Source organism: Saccostrea cucullata, unplaced genomic scaffold, assembly GCF_032062105.1.
Source record: "Saccostrea cucullata isolate Sc308-1 unplaced genomic scaffold, CSIRO_AGI_Scuc_v1 ctg195, whole genome shotgun sequence".
NCBI classification, from domain to species: Eukaryota; Metazoa; Mollusca; class Bivalvia; order Ostreida; family Ostreidae; genus Saccostrea; species Saccostrea cuccullata.
Genome location: NW_026927071.1, coordinates 191220 through 210621, shown reverse-complemented (window position 1 = coordinate 210621; position 19402 = coordinate 191220). Strand labels below are relative to the sequence as shown.

The 19402-nt window shown below is 33.8% G+C and overlaps 2 protein-coding genes across 2 annotated transcripts; one reads left to right on the top strand and one right to left on the bottom strand.

Annotated features, from left to right (window-relative positions):
* Positions 1 to 137: 137 nt before the first annotated feature.
* LOC134273379 (probable imidazolonepropionase) lies at positions 138 to 6518 on the bottom strand. Its single transcript, XM_062755573.1, has 7 exons — positions 6336 to 6518; positions 5860 to 6037; positions 5316 to 5593; positions 4972 to 5197; positions 4493 to 4711; positions 3960 to 4120; positions 138 to 433 (listed from the first exon to the last, which is right to left on the bottom strand). Exons 1-7 carry the CDS (start codon positions 6485 to 6487, stop codon positions 331 to 333), a joined length of 1317 nt encoding a protein of 438 aa, XP_062611557.1. The 5' UTR covers positions 6488 to 6518; the 3' UTR covers positions 138 to 330.
* A 3340-nt stretch (positions 6519 to 9858) lies between these two features.
* Positions 9859 to 18919, top strand: LOC134273386 (neurogenic locus notch homolog protein 2-like). The gene is made up of 10 exons (XM_062755585.1): positions 9859 to 9927; positions 10072 to 10241; positions 12439 to 12574; positions 13172 to 13305; positions 13924 to 14228; positions 14416 to 16206; positions 16955 to 17105; positions 17307 to 17469; positions 18020 to 18111; positions 18553 to 18919. Exons 1-10 carry the CDS (start codon positions 9865 to 9867, stop codon positions 18701 to 18703), a joined length of 3156 nt encoding a protein of 1051 aa, XP_062611569.1. The 5' UTR covers positions 9859 to 9864; the 3' UTR covers positions 18704 to 18919.
* The last annotated feature ends 483 nt before the right edge of the window (positions 18920 to 19402 follow it).

Here is a 19402-nt window from a genome sequence, read left to right as displayed (position 1 = left end):
AAATGAATATTTATATGACAGGTTATTTTACCTGCTTAGTAAGAAATTGAGTGGATTAGGCAAAATTTTATAATGTAAAGCAACACGGTGAAATGACCGCAGGTTCTTACGAATAGGTAGGGATATTGAAATTCAAATATATTAAACCTGCAAGATGATGCAATTTTAATGATAAAAAAGGAGAGAGAAAAAAATAAAAACATCGATTTTTCCTATGCTTTTTATTACCTGCATTGAAAATATGATAGTTATTATATACATTCAAAAACTTAATTATAAACTTGTCAGTAAACAGAGATGGTGGATATTATTCATGAATCGTGCACTTCTCTATCCACAACATTCGTACTTTGTGTGAACGATGTCCCCCTCCTTGATGACGTATTCTATGATTTTATCGTGGTTTCCAAACTGGTAGATTAAATGCTCCCACCTGAAAAAAAATCTCGTCCAAATTGAAAAGGATTAAGAATTTAAGATAGAGTAAAGTGATGGATAAAAATAATTAAGATAACAATTAGAAAATAGTGAAGAGGACATTAACGGAACCCCTGGTAATTCAGAGATGGGATCGGGAGGAGTATACGTGCATCCCCTATCTACTGACCACATCTGTCATGAGCCATATATATGTACACATTGATCAGGTAGATGGAAAACTCAATAAATTAATCCAATATAAAAACCAAGGTCATACAGTTTGTATGAATTACATATATCGGTAAAATACGTCCCGATGATAAATAGTGCTTCCTAACAAGGTCATTATGTCGATCATAGAATTTCAAGCAATATGAGTTGCATGTTTGACATCGGAAAATTTTATTGCAAATTTGTGATTAACTAATTTAATGACAGAGAAATAAACTATTTATAAACTTCTGTTGTTCATATTTGCGATGAAAAACTTTTTATTAGCATTGATTGAAGCAAAATTGAATTATTGTCGTCCTGTACAATAATGATTTCTTATATAAAAATGTATATTCGCTTGTAAAGAAATATTTCTTCTGAAAATTTTTTAAACTTTATTTTGGGCTTATTGGTCATAAGGGTTTAAATTACATACAAATTAATCAGAATAGCACATTTTACCAGCAAAATAAAATTTTCAAAGATACAGCTCATATTGCTTCCAGAAATGCTGACTTATAAAAGTTCTTGAAATCCCTGTAATATCAATTATCTGTCCGTAGCCTGCATCTGTATAAAATTCCATGCTTGTCAACAAATACGATTTATCATTGAGTCAAAGTCTGACTGGATTTTTTCGTACCAATTGTTAGTCTATTATTTTTACACTGAATTTACGACGGATTTTTCCCTTATTTCTTGATCATGACAAGGAGCACACGGCAGGTATGACCGGTCGGCAGGGGATGCTTACTGCTCCATGGCACCTGACCCACATCTGATGTTTGGGAGGTCCGTGTTTGCTCCACTCCTATTTTGTATTGTTTTATGGACTTTTTATCTTGAATTCTTTTTGTTATCTCCATATGTTTCACGCTCCTGAGTACAGAATCAGTTGGAAAACATCATAATATATGTATACATGTTGGTATTGTTGGAATATCACTGAATAAAAAGGAAAATTTACGATGGGTCGTCTAATCTTTTTATTGACCCTTCTTGTCCTCAGTGGGTAAAATATCAAATATAAAATACCTTATATAAAATATCTCTTTTTACGAGTTCATTTGGATACATGGAGTCAACACATGAATGGTAATATTTAACATTAATTGATTAATGTCATCAACATACTAGTATCCAGTGGCGTAGCTAGCGAATTATTAACCGTATTCAGAAAGGCAAGGGGTCTGGGGGCCGCCTTTAGGCCCCCAGCGGGTCCATGGCAGGGCCCTGGTGGGGGCCAAGGGGGCGAAGCCCCCGGAAGTTCCGCATTTTAAGGGTTTTATACATTAGAAAACTACCTTAAAATAGTTCAATTTTTACAATTATCGTAGTTCTAATATACTAAATATTAACAAAAAATTGCCAAGTTTTGACAATACTTACAACTCCCCAAATTTCCTTTTTCTAAAAGCATTTCTTGTTTTCATGAAATAAGTCAATAAAATTTCAACAGTGAAAATCTTGTAATATGTGTGGGGCTTCGAACTCACAAAACCTTGACTTTGTGAAGATGCTATAACTCATATTTTTACAATAATTTTTCACAAGAACATTTCGCTTTTTCGTAAAGTTGGCTAATTTTTCGAACTTTTTTCTCCTTATTTGTAGCAACTTTTTAATTATATTACAAAAAACTATATTGAAATTTACTGACGAAAGAGAATTTATTATGGACTTCAGGGAAACCTTGGAAAAATTTTTGACAAAAAATTCAATGTTGTAGTAATTGCTATAAAATTTATTTCTCAATTAACCCTGTTTTTTTTTAATGATAAGCGCGAAATGAATTATATATATACAGGTACTTGAATATTCTCAATATGTTACATGGTACAAATTAATTATTTTGATATAACATGTAAAGTACATATACAACGCAGGTAACCTTTGGTTTAAAGAGATCATTAGGGGAATTAGTAAATAAAATACATTTAGTTTGGATTATTATTTGCTTTTGCTTGAATTGACACAATTAAGAAATTCGTCCTCGAAATTCTAAAAAAAAATAAACTATGTACATGTATACTCTGTATCAAAGATCTTAGATAGAAGCTGAATATATTCTTTTAATCTGTTTAGCAGGTACTAGTAATATTGGATTAAAAATATCTTTTAATATAACTTATTTTATTTTAATCTTTCATTGAACTTACGACAATTTTTTCTTTATTTTTATTTTTCGGTGAAAAATCTGTGTATTCATTTGCGTTTTTGCGTAATGGGCGCTACGCCACTATCTAATAGGGCTGTGTATTGAGCCAAAAATTTAGATACGATACGATACAATATTTTTTAAAGCGATATGCGATATATTGGATTCTAAAACAAGTCCATCAGAAAAGGCTTATAAATCATTTTAATGCATAATTTTCATAACAATTAAGTGTTTTATTACCCATTTTATAGTTCTTGTCTCATTGACATTACAAATAACACTTCAAATGAAAACTTTTAATGATAGTAAAATCAACATATTCAAATTCAATTCTCTTTGTATTTTGTAACAATTATAAAAACTATGTTATTTCCTTACAAATTATATAATTAAAAATTATTGAACAGTTTTATTTCAAAAAAGTGAAATATCATCTTTGGTGATTGAAATTCCCATCTTTTTAACAGAATTAGAGGAAAAACTGCTTGTCCAATATGTATTGGAAGTTATTTTTCGATACGATATTTTTCTTGAATATCGATACGTATCGATATATCGATATATTGATACAGCCCTACTATCTAATTGTCGAGTTTTAGGCTATAGATAGTATTTCTTTTTCATTTGACATTTCGCAGTCTTTCGTCGTTACCAGTCTGATTAAACTCCTGTCTATTTTGATAATATTGTACTATTGAATAAAAAAAAACAGTCAGTGAGGGTTTGATTTTAATCCGAATGGGTCAATACAGTATGGCCTTTGTCTTGTAAACACAATCAAACGTTATGTTGAGTACTGACTGACGTCTTTTAAAAATTCTTGGTCACTATTTTCATGTTTTTTTTCCTCTTGCCTCACCATGACAATGTGCACCAGGTATGGGATGCTCAGACCTCTACAGCACGTGATCCTGTTATCAGATGTCAGTGTTTGTTTTTCTTACACTTCGCATTTTTTCACTATATTCTTGATCTAATAATTGTTTTTATCTTCATATTTCATATAAGTACACTAATGTTTACTTTTTGAGGTATTTATATGCTGCTTGTTATAATCATTTTAAATTTACAAAAATATATTAACCCAGATTCTGACTATAGTTAGGTTGCTTAATCTGTAATTTTTATTTGAGAGCTCATTGATTACTGAATATAAATTCCTTACCTTTGTGCGTCAATAATCAGCATATCAGCGTATTTGCCGGGTGACAGTGATCCATAACCTTTAGATAAACCAAGGGCGGATGCTGAATTAAGGGTGGCGGCAATTAGAGCTTCTGACATTGTCATCCGCAGTATCACGCAAGCAAGATGCATTACTGTCGGCTGAAGAAGATAATGAACGCAAAAGACTTATTAATCCGCCAAGTTCTGAAGGAAAGCTAGTTATCCATTCTGTAATTATAGGAATTGTCACGTTTTCAGCAATGTATGACTTAGGAGTGTCTGCATTCGGAAGTTATCAAAATATTGATTGCTCAAAAGATGTTAATGTAAGATGCATGCAATTTAAGACATCAATTCTTATGAAGTTTTTAATCTTGATGTAACTTATTTGGTCAAATTACTAGTAACATATGCACCTTTTAGATACTAGAATTTAACATTCCAGTATACTAGTAATTCTGCCAACTAACCCCTCCACTATTGGTAGAGTTTGAATTCAAGCATCATCAGTAAAGTTTAAAAGAAGTTTACCATTGCCATACAGAAAGCATTTGGATTGAAATCTGAGCCTAGCGCTACCGCCATTCCAGCCTGGATCATTTTTCTGACGGGTGGAGGTTTCAGTCTCAGGATGTAGGCTGTCGTGGGCAGGACCACGCCTACTGACCCAGAGCTGGCCATGGCGGCGATCCCCTTGTCCGATATCTCCTCCAAATGACTGATTGCAAGGGCACCTAGTTCTGATCCCATCTAAAAGGTCATGCATTCTTCAAACATGATCTCGGTTAAATCTGGGTGAAGTATTGCATACTTATAAAGAAGAATAGTTTTTTTCTATATATTGATCATCATCCTATTCTACAATCACGTAATTGTAGTGATCAGATTGTAAATAATGCGATGGTCATGTAATGAGAAAGATAGATACAAAGTAACAATTTAATACGGACTTAAGAAGATTACTGTGGTATTCTGATCTCCAGTTATGTTATTTAAAGCCGAATCATTACCTCAGCACCACCGAGTGGATGTAACTCATCACCATGAAAATTTATGTTCAAACCCGCCTCTTTTCCGGCCTTCAATATAGCCTGCGATTGTTCTAAATCGAACACTCCCTTCTCACAAAAGACGTCTATATTATCTACATGAATTTTTCCATCCTTCATGAGATTGATAATGGCAGGAAGTTGTTTATTTATGACGTCATCTGTTGCCTTTTCTGCTGTCGATCCTCTAAATTAAAAGACTCTTTTAAGTCATAATATTAAGAGTATTAGAAAACATTTTCAAATATCTTTTCAGAAGTGTTTTAATGGTTCCCCTTATAAAAGAAATAGAGTTACAGTCATACTTTGGAATAGCATGAGCACCACAGAAGGTAGATGATATCGTCAATGGGTGTTCTCGTTTGGCAGTTTCAATTACTTTCAGCATTTTTATCTCATTTTCTGTGTCTAGTCCGTATCCACTCTTACACTCAACACACGTGGTTCCGGTAGATAACATATCATAAAGGCGTTTGCTAAAGCTAACATATAACTCGTCTTGGGACGCCTTTCTTGTCCTTTCTACGGTAAAATGAATGCCTCCACCGGCTTCATGGACCTCCATGTACGAAGCACCAGCTAGCTACAAAAGTACAAATATACTGTAAAATAAGCATTTGTCTGAAATGTTAAAGAAAGGTATTTGCAATGATTGCAAAAGTACCTTACTTTGATAACTTATATAAATTTAGTGTGGATTTGTGTCTGTGTTGTTTATTCTACATTCATTTTGAATTTATGTTTTATATCTACATAAAGTGCTGGACCGGTATAATTTTTAGCATGCAGCATATTTTCCACTTTTTTACTGATTTATTCATGTATTGCGATATGGGATGTTAAAAAAACCTTCATAGCAAACTCATGGACTCGATCTCCAACCCACACCGGATGTGTGTGGGCGTCTACAAGACCAGGAATTATGCATTTCCCGTCAGCTTCAATCACGTGATTCACTTCTTCATCACTGGTTGGATATCTTGATATACGTTCCGAGTCCAAACCAATAAACTCTATTCTACCGTCACTAAAGGAAAATAAAAGTCAGTGATTCATAGATATATTGAATTATGTATTTTTTTTTTCAATACATATATAAATGTTGATATATCATTTATGCATTATGATTGCTACTTTATTGAAAGTAAAAGCATGTTTTTACGACGGGTTGTGCCACCGTGTGCCATACTTTTCCATTATTGTATAAGTAAATCATTATCAATTGACCTATATATAGCTGCATTGATAAGCTTGTGTATTTGCGTTACGTGGTGATAACTCTGTAGACAATGTGTTACCTGTATAAATAATTGTACAATTCTCACCTGTTTACAAGAATACAAGCTCCGTCTCCATCTTTTGCCTCTATGACGTCAACATGACCCATCTCCTTTCCTCGAAGTACCCGTACACCGCTGTCATTTCGTATGGTCACGATTTGCTTGGCGCCTTTCACCAGAAGTTTATAAACCCCCATATTTCCTGATTGTTATCTCATTGCATTGGGTCTCTACACATTATTCGATGATTTCTTCGCGCCAAATTTTAATTTATACGCTGCGCGCTCTGTTTTGAGTTGTAGAGAGAAGTTAGCGTTGTTGCCATTTTTTTTTTGGTTTACCGTCTTCTATGCGTACGAGGGACGTTCAATAAGTAATGTCACTAGCTCGATGACATACAGCATAGAAATCATATGACATTAAGCTTGGCTTTCTCTCATTATTGAATCTTTAATGAAATGATAACAGTTTATGTGACCACTTTTCATTGCCTTATTTCATTGTGGGAAGCTGGAAAACAAGGGCTATTCGAGACACTGCATTAAAAATGAATGGTCAAGAATCATTAAACTAGAGTAAAATTAAACGCTTCATTAAAGCAGCTGTAAAACTTGTTAATATCCCAAAAATTTATTAACTGAAATATGTGAAATTTAAGCAACCAATGTCTGTTTTATAGAAAAGTGAACAGGTGGATTTCAATAAACAACAAGCTAATTCAGAGAATTCGTGTCCCCCGCTTAGGGAAAAAGTCGGCTCCCCCTGACTGAATTTGTAGAATTATTAAATGTATACATGTATACTGAAGCAAATAAAATGCATGTATGTCAATATGCATATAAAGATTTGATTGCTTATTCTTCATTATGTGTATAGAAGATTTTTTATATGGAATTTTTATCACACTGTAATGATGATTTTAAAACCTCATAAATTTTTCATTTCACATGCTGAATACTATCATTTAGTAAAAAAAAAAAAAAAAAAAGTATTTAAAAAAAAAAAAAAAAAAAAGGAAGGTTCGACCGAGATTCGATCCCGGGATCTTTCACACTTGAGGCGAGAGACATAACCACTACACCACGCAATCGCTTTATGTGGTGTGAAGTATATGCAGAAGTGAAGTCACATACATGTATATATTCATGTTCGGTATTCTCAAAATTTTACACAATCCATGGTGTTTGATTTATTTAGCCTTTATTAAACAGTTCTAATAGATGTAATAAGAACATAAAGTCCGCCGAGAACCTGTTTTATACGCAATAACTCTCCTCATGCCCCTGCGCTAAAAATAGCGACATGTAATACTATAAATACTAATAAAACAAACGGGGCGGGGCACTTTGAGAGGGGCGAGAGACGTCCTATGGAGTTTTGATATAAAATTACATTGCATAAGCTCAAAATCTTCTTGAAATATCGCCTGGAAATAATAGTATTTCACACAGACAGAATGTATAAATTTACGACCTTGAACTTTGACCTTTTGACCTCAAAATCAATAGGGGTCTTCCTTAGGCCACAGGGACTTGTTATATAAAATTTCATTGCAATAGCTCAAATGGTTCTAGAGATATCGTGTGGAAACGAAAGTGTTTTAACAGACAGAATTTGCTTATTTATGACCTTGACCTTTGACCTTTTGACCTCAAAATCAATAGGGGTCTTCTTCAGTCCACAGGGAGTTGCTATGCTAAATTTCATTGCAAAAGCTCAAAGGGTTCAGATATCGTGTGGAAACGAAAGCGTTACAGACAGACAGAAAGACGGACGGACGGACGGACGGACGGACGGACAGACGGACGGACAAACCCAAATTAAAATCCCCCACTTTTCAAGCGGGGGACAAAAATTATATAATGGATATCAAAAATGGTTATAGTCCTTGGCAACAAGGACTTATAACAATCAATGTTTATTTGCGAAAATTCAACAAAATATCACTGATTATGTTTTATTGACAGACACTTAGTAAAATTGATAGAAATCATTTTCGGGGTAGTTCACACTGTTTTAAAGAAACATTTGATAGTAAAAAGGTTTAATACTCAAAGCTCACCCTATATTTCGAAAAATGAGTGAAAACGACAGCGTGTAGGAATATCTAAACAATTATTTTTTTTAAAAAATCAAAAATTGTACTTATACACGTTTGTCTGAAATTCAAACAGATAATGAAGCTTGAATCCAATTTGCTTTAAATCCTCAAAACAAATTTACAATAAGATGCACTTGACAAAACTGCAAAGGCCTAAAAAAAAAAACAAAGAATTGCAAGAGCACAAAAACAGTTTTATATGCTATTTCATTATATATCAGCGGTCTTATTGATCAAATTCATATTCGGGAAGGAAGTCCATTTTCTGGAGGAGTCTAGAAAACAATTTTGTTGCAAAAAATTGAAAGGTTTATGAGAGGAAGGAAACAGAATGAGGCATTCACTACATTAAATTTCTTCATGACAGCGTCCAAACCCACAGGCCATAAAGAGTAAAGGAGTTTTGGGGATAAACAGAAAGTTAATGTTTTGTCATGGCAACAAAATTTGCCAGATCTTTCAACCTTTGACTTGTTTTATTTCCCAAACTTAGATAAACATCAATCAGAAAGAAAAAAAAACAAGTACAGCAAATCATAGGATCTGCCATATTCCATTATACGAAGGGTCATACTCAAAAATGTGTTCTAAAAACAATTAGAAATTGAATAAAAATGTTACAAACATGTGTTTTAATTAAAAGAGAATATTTTAGTTAAATCATTCAGACTTAATCATAGAAAAGCGTTGTGTTTTTTTTTTGGTTTTTGTTTTTTGTTTCTCTCCGAGCTCCAGTGACATTATTTATTGAACGCCCCTCGTTTATACACGTAGTTGTATTGTTGTAAGACAATAGGAAGTTTAAAATTCAAATTTTATCAATGTCTGACAATCTGCCTTGTGTTTGGCCGAATAAGTCTTTTAGAAATTTTATATATCGAACATTGATGAAATACCAAGAGTTTTTGTTTTCTTTTCATATTGATATTTTAGAATCACTCACAAAACTGTTCTGCGGCCTTGATATGTAGTGAAAAGCATCGAATCCGTATATACCATTGCGAATATATTAATTGCTTAACGCCGCGAGGACCGTCAATATGTTAGACATATTATTTTGGCGGCTTAAATTATATCAAAAGAATCAAAATAATTGTGTAAGGAATAAAATTATTAATTTAGATGTAGGGTTAACATCAAAACTTTAGAATTTTCGAATATATTTCAAAAGAATGACTGTATTAAATTCTTATATTGGTTCAGAAATTTACCCATTATTTTCTTGCTGAGTATGTTTAAAAATAGTAATTATATAATGTTTGTTTACCAGTTAACACCTATCACCCTTTATCGTATGAAGTTATTGTTAATACATTATCATCACAAAGGTTAACCGTCGCCCATTGTTTTGTTATCGAGATGAAAGTGGATAACAATTAAATCAGAAGCATGCGAATATCTATTGTTCTATCAATGAAATCAAAATATACTCAAACATATTTCGTTATGATTGTTAATTGACATACGTTTATCATGGCTGGATTCACGAGACAATTTTTATATGTTGGTATACTCTTAGTGGTGGAAAACTTAATTGTAAGTATTTATGGTGGATATTGGAAAATTCTTCAAGTCTTTTACTACTGGTAAGGAAAAACAGAAGCAAAAAAAAAAGACAAACCCAAAGAGATTAATATGGTTTTGTTTCTTCCTCTGACAGTCTTTATAATAATATTCTAGGTACAGGGTAACGTAGTGGTCACTCTTAATCTACTAACTTACTCAAACAACGCAAACCAATATCTGGACCAAGACAACGATACCCTACACCACTGTTGTGGAACAAACACATTAGCCAGTACCCAGAGATGTGTGGAACCTTGTAATCCTTCCATAGAAGTCAACCTCAGGTCAGTTTTCTAAAATACTTTTCGCGAAAACGATCTACGGCAGACGGTTTTTAAGCAAATACTAGTTTATAGGATTTCTTGGGCCACAGTCTGCAGTTCATTTTACCTCTTTTTTTCGTCGGCTGTGTAATTTCATGTCAGTCGGATCAATTCGGTGATCAATTCCTCCAAATGAAGCAGACGTTGGACAGTACATCGATCAACCTTTGATCATCATCCCACCTTCGGCAAACAATTTTAGCGGTCGTCGGTCGATCGACGTTTAGGAATTCGGTTTTGCTCAATGTCTACCGAAGGCGAAAATCAAACAACCGTTAAGCGAACGATGATTGTAATACTTGTTATTCTCACCGCGGCCATTTTGAATCCAAAGCGAGGCTAGGAACGCAAACATGGCAGCTGTGCTCCATGTTTTCTATTGTTTTGGGCTGTTCTTTTTTGCCTTATTCCAGAGTTTCCTGGCTGCTTTTTTGCCTTATTAAAAACCTCCAGCACGTTTTGGGCCTTTTTTGCCTCTCTCACCCAGGACAAGGTGGATTCCAGATCTGAAGTGGGCCTTTTTTGCCTTAATCGACACAGCTTGTTTTTGCCTTATTCCAGATCTGTCCAGTGTTTTCTACTAGATTATCCTCCTCGTTCATTATAGAGCCTAGGGCTACTACTGTCAGTCGCTCTCCGCTTAACTCAGTTTTGGGCTGTTCTTTTTTGCCTTATTCCAGATCTGTCCAGTGTTTTCTATTGTTTTGGGCTGTTCTTTTTTGCCTTATTCCAGATCTGTCCAGTGTTTTCTATTGTTTTGGGCTGTTCTTTTTTGCCTTATTCCAGATCTGTCCAGTGTTTTCTATTGTTTTGGGCTGTTCTTTTTTGCCTTATTCCAGATCTGCCCACTGTTTTCTATTGTTTTGGGCTGTTCTTTTTTGCCTTATTCCAGGTCTGTCCAGTGTTTTCTAGTTCTTTCAATCTTGTACTCCTCCAACTGTACAAGACTCGATCTTTTTTTTCTTTGATATTTTTGGATTCCAGTCCAATGCTTCTTTACTTATGCTCTGTTGGGGCTTTCTACTTGTATTCCCAATCCACTGGCGTGCTCCTTTCTTGTTGAAGATTTTGATTCATATTGGCTGGGTCACTTTACAGATATTACTTAGTACATTTGTCGGTAAATACCTGGATTTTTTGTTGTAGTTCTGCTATTAATCTCCAGGTTGTTAGTCTCTGGACAGGTTTCTAATTCGTAGAAAAGCACTGGTTTAATACAGGTATGAAATATCTTTATAAATAAATATTTATATCGGATCATTGTGCTTTCACTTATAGTGTACTGGAATTTCAGACTGGTTTGCTCATTGTGAAAGTTTGTCGGGCATTGCTTTTTCTGGCTTTTATTTTCAATTTTGTTTCACATGTTGGTCTTTTCTCTGTGACATAGGCATAATAGATACAATATTGAGCTTTTCTCCAAAACTCATAATTGCTATGATATGAAAAGATCGTGACTGTACCAAATAATTTTTTTAACATCATTTAAAACTTAACTTGACTAATATTGTTGGATTTCATTTTATTGAAAGATTAATTGGGGAAACAAACTTTTCTGATTCATTATGACCTTACGAAGAAGTACATGTATTTTGAGTACTAAATTGGAAATATCCATATTCCTTTTTATTCCAATAAAATGAGTGATTTTGTAATATCGTTATGTATCAATAATGTGATTCTGCAGGATTATCAACCATCTGAAAAAAAGTTTGAGCATGATGCTATAAAGCCTTGGTTTTTAGGTTTATCTTACTGTAAATCGGTATCCAAAAAAAAGAAGTAATAAAAATTATATCAGATTGAAACAATGCTAATTTTTGTTAAATCTTCAATTTGGTATTACACGTAATTGATGAAAGTCGTAACCAGAACTCTAAGGGGTTTTGAAGAAGATGATGATTATGATATTCCTGTCTTTAATAAAATATAACATTTTTCTCATCAGTATACTTAAATGTTAAGTTAAGTATACGTGTGCTTTTAAAAAGATCTATAAAAAGATGATATACTATAATATTTTATACATTAATTTTATTAAACGGTAAATGTAGTAATCCTTTATTGTAAAGTGGTAGACATGTACACATGTATATCAAAAGTGTAACTTGTTTGTTTTATGTAAGCAGATAGTTTTCTAATTCTTGCAAATTTACAGAGTTGGAAGAAATGGGCAAGTTTTGAATTCTTTAAAAACTGGACGACTGGGAAAAAATAGGCATATCGAGTTCAGGAATGTGCCAACTATTGGTGCTCTGAGAAACCCGCTGGAAGTAGAAATCTCAAAATGGAATGTAAGTATTATAAATTAATGAATACAAATTAAAGTATAAATAGGGGTTCAAATTAAAACACTATCACACAGTCAAAATATAATCTACTCAGGTACAGATATCTTCCAAATTGTGGTGTGGAATGCTATGTTTTTTCTATACTTATATCATTTTGCATTATCGTTTCATTTTTGCAATATAAAATTCAGGCTGCAACATTATGCTGGATATTGTCTCGATGTTATAAAATATAAAGATAAAGAACAGTAACTTAGCTCAAAAACTCATTAGAGAAATAGAAATCGGGGAAAAGCCAACATGGACCTCTAACACCTTGAGAGGCGCATTTCATCCCTTTGTTATTTGCCTCGTTGCTTTTGGTCACGAAATTAAAAAAAATGCACCACATGATCTCTTACGAAAAAAAATTGAATGGGCGAATTTAAAACGGGAAAAATGGTTTGCAAGTGTTAAAGGCCGAAAATAACCAAAAATAACATTGTATACAGTAACTTCTCGATCATATGGATAAGGATAAAAATCAGTAGACTTAAGGAATCTGATTCTTAAGAATTATCATCCGTAATATTTGAAATTTTAATTACAATTTCGTTGCAGAATAACACATTTGTTGAGTTCCTAATCTTTGATGGAGGCAACAAAAATCGTACTATGATACGGGACTTCTTCCAGATAGCATACACCAATGTTTTGAACCAGAATGTCACAATACTCTACAATTATTTGACAAGGTATAAGCTACATAAAAGATGTATATTTTATTGTTTCACAATACAGTAAAACTAATTTATAGCAAAGTCTTGGGGCGGATAGTCAGAGAATAAGCTATCGTCACCTTCTATGCCTTTACATAAACATGTATATAGGTTTCAATGTGTTTATGAAGAACTCATTTGCTATATTACGATAACATAAGATTATGGTTGCGATTTGTTCACGATCGGAATAGCTGGGGGTTTTGTTTGCCTATGTTACGATGCAGTATGCTGTGATGTGAAGATTACGATTAAAAATGTGAGGGTTGTGTTTATCGTAGAAAAAATATAACACGATTGTAAAAAAAAAAAATCAACGATCAAGATCAGAAAAAAATGTCCTAGGATCTGAAAACATTTTACACTATTAAGGCTTTTTATTATTTCAGTAGTTCAATCGTGATAGAGTGGGAACGTACACTAACCTTACAGAAAATATTCTTGATGAGTAATGTTATGATTATTTTTTCATTCCTGTCGCTACAGGTGCCGATTCAACCCTCTAAAATACGGTATTAAAAATAAGTGGTCGTATACATGGTTTTTGACGTAAATAAAGATAGAAATATTTATTTTTTTTTCTTCCAAATTCAGGGTGAGTATGATTATTTCTGTCCAGTGTGATGTGGAATTCTATGGAGTCGACTGTTCCGGCAGATGTTCCTCTCACGTCTCTGGGAGCCACGGCCGATGTAATATGACGGGCACCATGATCTGTGATGACAACTATTTCGGACCAAAATGTAATATACACTGTGTTGACACGAACAATGGAACATGTAATGATTATGGAGAATTAATCTGTAACACCCATTTCTTTGGCAATGAGTGTTCCAGGTATTGTGTTGACACTAGCCACGGAAACTGTACTAATCAAGGATATTTACAATGCCAGGATGGTAAGCAAAAATTGTCGAATTTTATTTAGATATTGAAGGTCATGGAATATTATATAATGCCAAATATAGGCAACATTCTTTAAATGTTAACAAATCAAATTACACAATTGAGAGTGTAGTGATCATTATCTATGCTGGATTTTGTTCCTCTAAAAAATTTGACTGTAATACATAAAATACTTTACAGGATATACTGGACAAGACTGTGAAAGCAGGATTCCCGAATGCACGAAAGCACCATGCGAACACGGAGGCACGTGCACGGACTTGGCAGACAATTCATATAACTGTAATTGTAGTTTAGGTTGGCAGGGAAAACGATGCCAAGAAGACGTTAACGAATGCCTTTTAAACGTTTGCAAAAACAATGGGACGTGCACTAATCTTAATGGTACATATCAATGCAGTTGTGCAAGCGGATGGTTCGGTATAAATTGTGATGCAGACATAGATGAATGCTCAAACTATCAGCCTTGTAAAAATCAGGGTACATGTAATAATGTCAAAGGTGGTTATGAATGTAACTGTCCCAAAAATTGGAAGGGTAAAAACTGTACAGATGATGTAAATGAATGTCTCCTGAATGCATGCAATAGTCATGGAAACTGTTCAAATATCCCAGGAGCTTTTACATGCTCCTGTCATCCTGGATGGAACGGGACTACTTGCAATGTAGATGTAGACGAGTGTACGGCGTACAGTCCCTGTCGTCATGAAGGATCTTGTCAGAATAATGTAGGATCTTATACCTGTCTGTGTTCCTCGAACTGGACTGGTCAAAACTGTCAAGAAGATGTCAATGAATGTTTGAAGCCAAGTATCTGCAATGATCATGGTAACTGTTCAAATACGGCAGGGAGTTTCCAGTGCGTGTGTGATTTAGGATACCAGGGAGATAGGTGTCAGGCCGATGTTAATGAATGCCTTGGCGGTGACTCCTGCCTGAATGGCGGTACTTGTCAAAATATATTTGGTTCCTTTTCTTGTATATGTCCCCCAAATTGGACGGGTCCTAAATGTGCCAATGATGTGAATGAATGTGATCAAAATATATGCCATAATAAAGGAAACTGTACAAATCAAGTTGGCGGATTTCTTTGTGATTGTTTTCCTGGATGGACTGGTGTGGACTGCGAAATAAATGTTGATGAGTGTAAAAATAATAATATCTGTGGTAATGGAGGAACATGCGTAGATAACATCGGTAGCTATCATTGTATCTGCCCTCCATATTGGACGGGTCCTGCCTGTGAGAAAGACGTAAATGAATGTTCAACAGGAGACTGTAAACATGCCTCTCAGTGCGTTAACTTTCCAGGATCCTTCAGTTGCACTTGTCAGAAAGGTTGGGTAGGAGAGGCATGTGACAGAGACCTAAACGAGTGTACGTTTGATAACTTTTGTTCGACGAGAAATAGTTATAACTGCACTAATACTGATGGCAGTTATTCCTGCCACTGCAGACAAGGTTGGGGTGGTACAGCTTGCACAGAAGATATAAAAGAATGCGAAAACAATATTCTTTCTTGTGAACATGGTGGAACTTGCATAGATACGCGTGGTAGTGCTCACTGTAACTGTCCGTCTTCTTGGACGGGCAAACATTGTGAGAATGACGTAAATGAATGCAACAATGATGTTTGTTTTCACGGATCAACATGTCGTAATTTCGTTGGTGGATATAACTGTACCTGTCTACGTGGATGGAGGGGAAAGCAATGTAATAATGACGTAAACGAATGCGAAGAGAACCGGTGTAAACATATTAAATCGTGTCGGAATCTGCCGGGATCATTCCAGTGTGTGTGTTTAGATGGATGGAAAGGAGAAGAATGCGATGAAGATATAGATGAATGCGAAGTACAAAAATGCTCCGGATTCGGAATATGTGTTAACACTATTGGGTCATTTAGGTGCAACTGCCAAGAAGGACATTCGGGAAGAACTTGTGAAATATTGAATGGAAAACCTACAGTAGGCATGCATCCTATTTTTTCTTGATTCAGTTAATTATATTTAACTTTTAAACTTTTAGATTAATACGTATATATTTTGAATGTATCAAAACTGTCTTATGGTAGTACCAAAAACTCATACAATGGTGCAAAGTTTCTTATAAGAAAAAAGAACATCCTGTAAAAAGAACTGTAAAAAGAACAAAAAGATCTTTTGAGAGGCAAAGCCATAGTTTGTCCTTTTCTATTCAAATATCTTAAAGATAAGTCTGATTTCTTCACCCAGATTCTCCTGTGGCGAAATTGAAACCAAAATTATTCACCCAAAGTCGGCAGGAAATGCATACAAAAACCTGTTTAAACCTCTCAAATACCATAAACTCCAAATATACATATGCAAATCTGGTCTCATGTTTTGCAGTTATCAGGTTAATTGTGATCCCGAGAACAGAAACGGGGTCACGAGAAATGGTTCAAAGTTTTAAACTGAACTACATGTATATGTTATTTTTTTTCAAAGACTATTGCTTTCCTCATTGTAAAAATTAGGTTTGGATAGGACAGAAAGGAGATCAATCACTCCCAAAGAACTATTTCAGACGTTCTTGGAAACAGTTACATGCAGAAAGAAAAATTATTATATACAAAAAATTATCTTTCTTTGTTTTGCTATTCCATTTATACGATGCTTTCATTGCAGAAATATATAAATACCGAGTTTTATTATTATAAAAAGTGTTTTAAATTATAAATATTGTTCTATTCTTATAGGGTTAATCGGAGTGGAGAAGATAATGCTAGAGTTTACAGGACATATCACAGACCAAGATCTTAATAAAATAGAAAGCTCCTTACAGGTCTTATGTTCCTCTTTATGTCATGACGTCAGCGTTTTGTCAAAGGATCATACCTTGTCATACAGGTAAAATTAAAATTAGTCAATATTCTATGTTTATATTTATGATATCCCACAAATATCGTAAAATGTAAATGCATTTACATTCAAGTTATATTTAGCATAGTTACTAGTATATAAATATTCTATCTAAGACATGTGTAAATCTTTATCGTATATTAACAGAATTCTATTCTTTTACCATAAATTCTGTTTCTTTCCAATAAGCAACGGGAATACGGACTTTCAAGTTCCAGTCATTTGTGATGGAAAACCCCTCACACGGGACCGACTAGAAACAAAATTTAAAGAGATGTCAAACACGCAACTGAAGGCTGCTTTTCCTTTTGAGCTATCAAGATTGAAAGCCAAAGATGATGCAAATAATAAGGTTTTATCATTTTTTTTTTTCGCTTAATATTTTTTCCACTTAATCTGGACAAATTCAGATTTAATGATTTTCACTCACATAAGCATGTGAGCAGTTCAAAAGAACCATGACATTGAACTGTTTTAATCATTTATTTCAACAATATCTGTTAGAATTAAATCAGAGCACATTCAAACCCTACACTTCTGTAGTCTGTATAAAGACTGCAATGAAAAACATGCTTAAGACATGAAAGCGTTTTGAAAAGAACATTTCATTGGAGCTATATTCTATTTAATAGAAACACAATGTATCCCAAAAATAATCTGAGAAATGAAAGAAATGTATTGAAAATAAAGAAATGCATTGAGAATGATAACAAAGACAATTATAAGAATGCTTTGTCTTTCAAGTTTTTGTCATGATACCTTTTTTATATTGACTTTCAAACAAAAAAAGAAACACAGCAGTCTTATGTTAACTGTTGCATTATTAAAAGTGAAATCGGGCTGAAATAGAATACAAAATAAAAGGTCTTACACGCCTTTCATTAATTTCTTTAATCTTTTAGAGCTGGATAAAACAAAATATTCCTATACTTGCCGGGGCGGGAGGTGGCTTTCTCGTACTGGTTATCATCATTATTATCGTGGTAAAACTGAAGTAAGTACGTATGAATAAAGATCTGCAGTATTTCTGCATTAATTACAGGGTTTGTTTAAATTTAATGGAGTTCATCACCAACTTTAGAACCCCTACGAATATCACGAATCTTTTCACCGACATTCTTCGCTCTTGAATTACATCTACACTTACTGATAAAGAAAGTCTGACCAATCCAAGAAAATGCCCTGAGTTCTTCTGTACACCTGTATTTATTCAAACTTTTCAAACAAAATTTTACTGAACTAGACATAACAAATTTGGCGTGTTATCTGCAACATCTCAAGTATAATATAGATAATAATTATACTATAAATGGTAGATCTACATATATTTCTTATTCAAAGAGATAAATGACAAACTTTTCAACCTCTTCTTGAAAAATAGCTGTCTGCATTTAGTTACAGTCCATAACTTTTTAAGTCTGTGTTAATATTGTAGGAGAGGTAACGCCCGCCACAGTAAGGAACCTAACATTAAAGATCAATACCTGACAATGGATGAAGCGTTTGACCAGAACTCTGGAGTCACGAAAGAGAACCCCATGTACTTCATTACGGACATTGAGGAAGATGATGATACGCATGTGTAGTCATACAAAATGAAGAGAAACAATGCTAAAAGATCTGAAGTTAGAAAAGAGAATGAATGTCATAAAATGTGAGGTTTGTGAACGTAAGCGTCGATTTGTCATTATAAGCCATCGATAGAACGTGTGGGAATTTGAAATGTGTGGGAAAATCTTTATAATTGTGAGGAATCGCACAAAGAGTACGTAATGGATTATACTCAGCAGAGCCATTTATTTCCATCTTCAAAACTTAAGACAAATATAGATAAATTGAATCACCTTAGAAGAATCAACTCAAAAACATGATCTTTTTAATAGAATAAATGAGACCCAACGTTGAAGAAATATCACGAAATCAAGATTTTGTTCTACAAAACAGCCAGGCTAAAAATGACTCTTTTGTGCAATGCTGGTTGATACCTTTAGACCTTTTTTATTTCCACATAAGATTTGTTAAAATCTAAAGAAAAGATAAGGAAAGTCTTTTTTTTCTTCTGAATCAGTAAAAATCAGATTTCTGTAAATCTATTCCTGTAACTGTAGTAGAAGAGCGAAAGATTTGTTGTTTCAGAACAAAATCAACTTCCTAATTACTTCTTTTTTTTACTACTTTAAATCATTCTATTTATTAATTATTGCTATTTATTTATTTATTAAAGGTCAAATTTTACGTCTATGCTTTTAGATATGAAATGGACACTTCAGTCTCATTGTAGAATA